We start from the raw sequence: 9,296 nt of genomic DNA on the forward strand, positions 1-9,296 counted from the left end.
GTGGGGGGGGGCCGGGACTAGGAAGGACTAATCAGACGAGGGATTGTCAGTGTTTGTCTGTAACCGAACATATACTTATTCTTGGAATAGGGGTAAAATATTGTAGCAGTTGTACAAAAAAGGTAGGATTTACAGAGATTTGCTAGTGTCTTTATGTCTAACTGGGAATTATAAGCATACTAGCCAATTGCCCGTCAAGGATGATGGAGGACAGGGGGGGCGGGCCGGGACAGAGTGCTGCCACCCTCGTGCCTTGCTCCCCTCGCCCCTACCGTCATAGCAGTGCTCCACACTTTGGTTGTTTCACCAACCAATCCGAGTGCTCCAAGAGTGTGACAGGCAGACAGACTAAGCCCTTTATTATATAAGGATTCTAATATTATAAAAGCTTTAGTCTGTCTGTCTGTCTGTTCATAATGCTTTATTCGCTCTCTGATTGGCTGACTGAAACAACCAATGAGAGTGTTCCAAGTATGTTCAGACAGGAGACAGTGCGGCGGAGTGCCGTCATGATGGCAGGGACACAGGGGATGGTGGGGAGGGGGAGGCTATTGCAGGCGGCAGTGATGGAGCAGGCCTATTCCCTCCCCATCCCCAACTGCATGAGAACTGGGGACGGGGCCAGACACCGGGGGTTGGGGGGGGGGGAGAGGGGGAGGGAGGAGAGTGGGGTGGTGGGAAATGGTTGCGGTACCCCACTGCTGCTGCTGTGCCCCAAGAACAGCCCCAAAGGGGGGGAGGGAATGACTCCAGCCCCGAAGCAGCAGGGACGAGGGTGGGGGGAGTGGGCCCATTTGCCCCCTCCTCCAACTGGATGAGAAGCAGGGGCAGGGCTGAACGCAGGACTCTGTCTTTGCCTGCCATGCCAGCAGGGAGTGCATCATTGTTGCTGGGCTACGACAAAAGCCAGCAGGGAGGGGGAGGGGGGGGCACGGTGATGGCGCCGCCGCTGCTGGGCCTTGCCAACAGCTGGGAGGGAGGGGAGTGGGGAGGGGAGGCGAGGCAGGGGGATGGGGAAATGGGCCTGGACCCGAAGCATGGTGGTGGGGTGAAAGGGGCCCAGACTTGGGGTGGGGGGTGAGGCGGGGACAGGGTAGCAGGGCCAGACCCCAAGTGTGGGGGGGAGCAGGGGCCAGACATGGGTCTCTCTCCCTCCCATCCCCCCCTTTATTCTTGATGGGAAATTGGCTAGTTGCAATATAAATGTTAGCTGATTGTATCAATTTATTAAAAATTAGGAGAAGAGATGGGATATGTGGTACAGTGGTGTAGTGCACTTACCTTTGTTTTAAGTTTTGACTTAAAAACCCAACAAATTTGATTTCACTCTACTCCTAATACAGTTTCTACACATTTCAGACCATCTTATATTTTGGCATGAGCTTCTTTTTTCTGCTCATCAGTGCTGTGCTGGAGTAGCATAAATTGTGTTGGTTAGAGTTCAACTCTACTAGCACAATTTTGTGAGTGGACACTTACAGTTCTGCCCATACCATGCATGGGTTGGTTCATACTTTGCCATTTGCTCACTGCTTTACTCCAGGAGTTCATATACTGTAAAAAACAAAACCAAGAAATAACAAAACAGAAAGGGAGGAAGGGAACAAATTATATGTAAAATATACTAGAACATTTCGTGCCCTTTAATGTTCTTGAAAGCTACTTCATGCATCATACCATATTTTTGCAGTGGAAGCTCTGTACACAGACAATTAGCAGGATCTAGTCCTTTGTGCAACAGTATGTGTGTAACCTCAAAAAGACTAACAAAAGGCAGTATGTTCTTAATTGTCCTCCTGCAGTTAAACTTGACATACAACTGCCTGGTCTGGTCTGTAACACCTACTTCAAAGGTTTTTTTATGAATTATATTTACTAATACCAGTGAATAGAAATAATGTCTCTATTTTTATGTGAATACTTAATGGATACTCTTTAATCCAGTCCTGCAGAGGTATCACAAGCTCTTGCAGTACTTGGGTCCCCACCCAAGTGGGAATTATGGTGACTACAGGAGAGTGGGATGGGGCAGGGGTGGGAAAGGAGTCTTACCTGTCTAGGCTGACCTCATGTGAGTGACAGCTGCTACTGCTGCTGTCATAGCACCAGGCTCAGGCTGCTACCAATGAGGGACAGGCAGTGGTATGGGCTCCCTGGGGGCTGTTTTTGGTGCCCTGTTTGACCCAGCCCCTGGGGGCAAGGAGGTGCCTCCCATAGCAGAGCTTCTCAAAGGTGGAGGAGTAATCTACCCCAGTCCAAATACCCTGCTGGGCATGGAGCTGTACCTGCCCATCTCTTGTGGCTGGGCTGCACCTGCCTTGGTAGAGACTCTGAAGGCAGGGAGTCATACTGGTACTGCCTTTAAGTTGGCACCTGGGACTGGTATCCTGCTTGCCCTGCCCTAGTTACATTACTGTAGTCCTGAATCCACTTTGACTAGCCCAGTAATTTTGTTTTTTCTTCTAGGTTCTATTTCTGCTCTTGCTTAGCCTTCCAAAAGCATTGAGCAGTAGGGCTGAATTTGAAGTGCCACTTTCGTCTCCCCTGTTCTCTCTGCTGTTTTACCTGATATGTCTGATGCTCTGCACAGTTCATGTAATTGTATGCACATCAGCAGAAAGTTTGTGCTATTTCTGCAGTATTTCATGGTTAATATCAGTTGGAGTGATGATGCTGATTTCTGCACTTATGTGCATAATTTTATCTGCCCTTGGAAAGATATTTATGAATAATAAACTTCCAGCAAAGGTGAGACCACTTACCAAGAAGTATAATTTTATCTTTTGCTTTTTCTGATGTATGAACCAGCAGAGTTTGTATCTGAAGGTCCTGGATGTAGGAGTTAAAGGTATAGTATAACTTTAATTTGCTTAATGAATGGAATTGAAGTGTGATATATTCTGATACATTCACTCTGCTATCATACTGATTGCTGCAATGAAGATCATAAAAAGTGTTCATTTTCATATTACTTTAAGCTAGGCTCTAATTAGTGTAATTTATTTTGCAGTTGATTAGCTATATCAGAAACAATTATACAACACAGTTTTTTTATGCTGTTACACTATGACATGGTTGCAACTGAAGCAATGTGGATGATACCAAAACACTGTGCATTGAACATAAACACCTATTTTCCCCAAGTACTTAAAACATTTTCCCAAAGTACCTTTCATAAGAGCTGTACTCTTTCATATAGATGGCTCTTTAAGAGTTTTCAAATTTTAAAACTGGATATGAAATGTATAAATATGATTGTTCTCCTTTATCTGATCGTAACTATCATATTAACAAACAGTTAAAATGGAAGCTATATAATTTCCATGTTGTCTTGATTGTGATTGTTAGAATGTTAAGAAATTTTGTGATAGGATGACTGGTTAGCCTTAAGTTACTTAAGGGCTAAATTAAAAAAAAAAAGAAGGAAGTCACAAAAACCTAAGAAAAACAGATTTTTAATATGTTGTTCTTTCCCACTGTGAAATAGCAGCGGATATTTCTAAAAGACTCATACATATAACCAGTCTACAACTATCCCCCCTAGCCCAACACTAAACTTTTTTCAGAAAAGTTCACTCATGTTTAAATTAGCTTAATTTATTGGTGCCAACCAGAACATCTGTTTTATTACAAATAATAAAAAAGGAATCAATTAATAAACATCAATTGATAGATGTGCTGAATAATAGGGGTGCACCGATAAAGATTTTTTGGACCGATACCGATGCCTGGTTATTAATGAGCCATATCGACTGATACCGATCACCAATATGCAGCCCAGCAGCTTGGAGAGCAGTGTCCAGTTGGTAAATCTGTTCTGGGCAAGGGGTGGAGGGGAAGGAAGCGGCGTAGAGGGGGCAGATTGAGGCCCCTGCGGTGAGGGAAGAAGTGGGGCTGGGGCAGGTTCTGCCCAGTGGGGGGGGGGAGCCATGGGACTGAGCCGCAAGTGGCTCATCCACAGGGGTGGGGAGGGTGCTCCTGCCAGTGTGTGTTCCCCTTGGGGAGGCATAGGGGGTGTGCCTCCTAGATCTGAGTGAGGGGGGAGGGTGGGCTGCCACTGTGTGTTCAGGCCCAGGGGCGGTGCTGGGCTCTTCCAGGCAGGGGGATTGGGCCAGGGGTGTGCTTGGGGCAGGCAGGGGTGGTGCTGGGAGGAGGGGTTCTGGGAGGGGGCTGCGGCGAATTTTGAGGTGGCTGTAGTTCTCCCTCCTCCCCCCATAGCCCTGCTCTCAGTGCTGCCACTTGCCCTGAGTGCAGCCTTGGCCCAGCCCCCTGCTGGGAAGAGCCTGGCACTACCCCTGGCCTTGAGCACACAATGGCAGCCCACCCTCGGCCTGCATGCAGATCCAGGCAGCACTGTAGCAGTGTTGGGGAGGAGGAATTCAAGACAGCCTTGCAATAATTAATTTCTATACCTGGAAAAGTATAACAAATATATCATTTTTCCATACAGAGAATCTAATTACTGGGGAGTCGTCTTAAATTCAGGATCAATTTAGATTTGAGTAAATACAGTGTGTAGCCCACGCTTTTTGAGACTGGAAGTTTTTATTCAAATTTTCATTGACTTTTCTCCCATGAAAAATAATTTGTAAGGATAAACTTCCTTTGAATTTGACTTGTCTTCCTAAATTAGCTATTGGAGCTGTCCATCTTTCCTGTTTCATCCATTACTGTCCATTTACACAGCACTTTGCTCATAGAAGCTCTCAATACATACATTATTTTAATAATCATTTACATATTTAACAATACCTGCTAGAACATTTTAGCATGAAAATACAGGTGAAGGCGTACTTTGGGGCAAAATTTCAAGAGATTTTTGAGCTGTGTAAGACCTAGCTGCATGTTAAACAGCCACTTGAGGCAAAAGTACAAATGAAACTCCTGAATTGCACTACTCGTTGTTCTCATTTCAGTATTATCTGCACCAATCTGATATCTGAGGAAATGTGACTCTGGAGGCACAAGTTAGAACACTGTCAAGCTCTAATTGGGGGAGCATTGTGCTAATCTTGAGTTATGGATTTGTTCTATTTGAGGCTGTTGAAGATGGCATGGTTCCCATATACCCTAAGTTCCTTCCAGTTGCTGAAGCAGCAAGTTAGAATTTACCGTGTTCATCTCTTTTTCATTGCCTGAAATTTAGTATATAGAGGGTTTATCACTATTTTGTTCACCAATCTGGTTCACCTGCCCCAGCCCCACTTCTTCCCTCAGTTTTGTTCAGTAACATTTTAAGTAACTAGATCACTCAAAAACTTTGTTTGGTATTTTTACTCCTGCTATAGTTAAACCTGACCAAAAACAAGGTTTTCAAGGTGTGCCTGCTTCACAGATTGTCATCTTACATTCACTACTTGAATTCTCTTGCTACATACTAGCTTTCTTAAAAAAAACCCCAAAAAACAACCTTCAGGAACCAGGCTTTTAGAAAGAAACATCCTCATGCCATTAATAGATGTAGATGAAAACTAAAAGAGTATTCTCCTCTTCTTCGGCTCCTTTGTTAACTGTGAAGCAGGAGGGTTTGATAATACAGTTGAGATGCCCACTGCCATTCTTGTGGATTCAAACATTTTTGACCTCATAACTCCTTTTTGCAAACATTTTTTCTCTGTTTGGTAGAATGTCCTTTGATCTTTGCATACAGTTGGATATCACTGTCTAAGATAATTACTTAGGAAATCTTATACAACTAAAATGATGAAGCTCTCAGTTAGGGCTGTGGGAAAGAATGCATCAATTCTCTGTTCCTTTTGTGGCCATGCTAGGCTCCATGCTAGATTTTAGCAACTTTGTTGATCTCCTTTAATCATTGATTTAACTGCTGCTACTGCAAGGCCATCCTGTTTTGGGGAGGGTCTTTATTCATACCCATAGAAGACAGTTGAGGTACCTCTTTAGTCTACTCCTGCTAATACATAAAATGATGACTTCATTGGTCCTGTAAACTTTCCCAGTTTACAGACCATTTTATGGACCTCCTTATATGCCACTTATCCCTGAGGACCATTTTCTTTGTGGCAATTGCTTTAGGTAAGCAAGCAAATGCTGGACTGTCCATGTACTGTTACATGTACTGTTCTCCACAAGGATTCATAGATTTATAGATTCATAGATTGTAAGGCTGAAAGGGACCTTGGAAGATCATTGGGGTCCAGTCCCCTGTGCCAGGCAGGAAAGACAGGTGGGGTCAGGTGACCCCAGGAAAATGACTATCCAGGTTCCTCTTGAAGATTTCCAGGGTAAACAGTTGCACTACCTCTGGAGGGAGCTTATTCCACAGTCTGGACACCCTAACTGTGAAAAAGTTTTTCCTAATGTGGAGCCTGAAACGGTCTTCCAGGAATTTGTGGCCATTACTTCTGGTTCTCCCCAGGGGTGTCCTGGTGAACAGTTGTTCACCGAGCCCCGATGTACTCCCCTGATGAAGCGGTAAACTGCTACCAAGTCCCCGCTCAGCCTTCTCTTTTTCAGGCTGAGGATAAAGTTATGTTATGGCTTTGTCATAAAACTCAGCTAAAAATTGTATCCCATTCATTTGAACTAGATCATAATTTCAGTTGGCTTTCCCCTTGAACATAATTTTTCATGAGCAAGAGTTAATTTAGTCACAGGGATACAAAAAGACCCTCATCTACTAACTTTTTAAACAGGATAGAAGTGTTTAGGAAATTCACCATGATTTTGCAATTTATGTGGACAAAATATATTTTAAAAAGTCTGTCTGGAAAAAGTCTGTGCGATTGTTCAAGTGATTTAAAAGTTTTGTTCAGAGACTGCACGACTTAGCAGAGAAACCAGTGCCTGAGGACATGAAGGAACATTCAGTGTGTTCCTAAAGCCTATATCTGTACTTATCTACTTTCAGCTTGAAAGTAACTTTGTTTTTCAAGTTATGAAATCACCTCACCCATGGGCATGGATCACAGTTTGTTCAGCTTTTGGGTTGTGGAAACATCATTTTGATGATTTGTTTAGGATTTAACTGAAGAAGTTTTCTTGAAAAAATTATAAGAGCTAATTGTAAAGAAATTAATAATGCTGTTGTAAGGTTAAGATACTATACTAGGAAGGCCAGAAAATGGAGTTAAACTTTGTGTGATACTTCTTCCTACTTGCACACATGCATTTTGATGAATCTTCTTGTAAAATTATAAAAATCATCAATGAAAACTTCATAATTTTACAAGAAAGAATCAAAATCCACTACCTGGAAACCTGAAAGCTGATTCCTTGCTCCTGCCTGTTATTCAAGCCAAATTTGTATTCTCACAGAGCTCAGGGGCACCTCAAAACAAAAGAGATTCCTTGCCCTTGAGAGCATTCCATCTCCCCACTCTCCAATGAAATATGAAACATCATAACCAGGAGGAAACATAATTCTGCATCCTGCTTGTCACCGGATAACTTTGAGGTAAAAAGACTGTTCTAACTTTTATCTGAGCCAAATTTGCACAAAATGAACTATTTTAACCAGGATATTTTACAACACCTTCATCTCTTCTATGAAATACAAATTTTCATTTCCACTTAGGAGAAATTTTATTATTCTTGCATTCTCCTATGCCTGAATAAGGCTGTGCGCGCCCAAAAGCTGCAAATAAAGACATTTTTTTGCAAATATCAGCTTGGTCTAATAAAAGATATCACCTCTGCTACGGGTTCTGTTTCCTTTTGCCTGTAGACCAACGTGGCTACAACCTGCACATCTAATGTGTTAAGGCTTTTTCTGATGGCTGACTATAAAAGCTGATAACTAAGTGCACAAATTTTCTGGAGATCACGATGCTGCAGGCAGTATTAGCATCTGCTTCCTGGATGTTATTTTTAGCTTCTGGTTACTACATTTTTCCAACATCTCCCCTTCCTTTGATGACACTTAGGGCACTGAGAGATGTGAAAAAACCTGTCAAACAGTGCTTTAACAGAAGAGGAAGTTTGATCCTGTTCCCCAGCATCTGTATAGATTGGGCACTTCAGCAGGGCTTTTTCAGCTGATTCAATCAGCTATTAGATAAAAGCATGGAAAAGCCCTGCTGAAGCGCCTAATCTATACAGACATTGGACAAGCTGGGTCAAACTAACATGATGCCTCTTCTGGGCATGTGCTATGCTTGGTGCAGGGGCATGCCGAGCTGAAAATAAAATCAAGGCATTTTAAATCATTGATTCGGATTCAGAGATTTGGCCACCAGATCAGGCCTAATCTCTGCTGAATCAGATCCGGGACTGAAGCTTCACACAGCCTTAATGATTTCCACCAATTCAGGGGAGTGACATTGTTCAAAACATCATCAGTAAACATGTACTGTTTCAATGGTTCCCCTCCAGCCCTGAAATTTATTATGACTGGCATAACTGAGGAGTGATTTTGAGATGCCCATGCCATAGCATCGTCTTCTTCAGAAGTTAGGCATCTACCTTTATATTTGGGTTTGAGAATGTTCACAAGAAAATGAGGTGGAGTTAGTGCTTGATCCATTCACTTCTTAATTGCCTGCAGTTTACCTTTCTGGTTAAGTATTTCTTTCTTCAGTGTCTCTTGAAGTGCCTTCCAAATTTTGACAGCATCAGTGATGCAGCAACAATTGCCCTGAAGTTTGTTTAAGGCTATGGATATAGGTTTCAGTATACTCAGCATATCCTCTACATTCCTCTTTAATCCAGTGTTAGATGTACTTTGGATGAGATACTTCCATCTATTTTATCACCGTTTTCTTCACAAATTTTTATGAGAATAGGCCAATCTTAATAAATTGTTCAAAACAATCAACCACAATTCCATCGAACATCTTGGGGGAGAATTAGTTTGGATTTTTCTGTTCTCTTCAGTGAAGCTGAAGCAAAATGGTTGTTATGGAAGTATTTTGCAACTTCAACAACATTTTATTTTATTCCTGGATGTCACGGCGGGGTCCTACAGGTGGGCCGTGATCTCCTTAAGGCCCTCTCTCTGTGCCAATTCGGCCCAAGGGCACCCTCGATTCTCGCCCGCCACGTCTTTGCTGTTTAGTATATATTGGGAGGCTGCCTTACGACTCCCTGGGCACGGATAGCTGGGACTTCTATCCCCGTGTGTTCCCGGACCCCCTGGGGGTCTCCTGGTATGATGGGTGCTCCCCAGGCACCCTAGCCTTATGGGCTACGCGTGGCTCCTACCAACCCCTAATATCACGCCCCAAGCCTCGCTGATGGGATAGACGTTGTCCGGTCAAAATACACACCCACTTTCTCGGGTCCTCCTCTGTAATCTAGCCCGCTCTAGGGCCTTCCCCGTAGGTCTCTATGCTAGC

At 43.4% G+C, this 9,296-nt stretch overlaps 1 protein-coding gene across 3 annotated transcripts in view; it reads left to right on the forward strand.

Moving 5' to 3' along the window:
- The window catches only part of PIGG (phosphatidylinositol glycan anchor biosynthesis class G), a 203,112-nt gene that overhangs the window by 77,272 nt on the left and 116,544 nt on the right, over window positions 1-9,296 (forward strand). For all 3 annotated transcript variants that reach the window (XM_025199090.1, XM_025199091.1, XM_025199092.1), the window contains one exon: window positions 2,467-2,748. In XM_025199090.1, the coding sequence (XP_025054875.1) occupies window positions 2,467-2,748 (282 nt within the window). The remainder of the gene's footprint in view (window positions 1-2,466; window positions 2,749-9,296) is intronic.

The sequence above is a fragment of the Alligator sinensis genome, unplaced genomic scaffold (assembly GCF_000455745.1).
Source record: "Alligator sinensis unplaced genomic scaffold, ASM45574v1 scaffold607_1, whole genome shotgun sequence".
NCBI classification, from domain to species: Eukaryota; Metazoa; Chordata; order Crocodylia; family Alligatoridae; genus Alligator; species Alligator sinensis.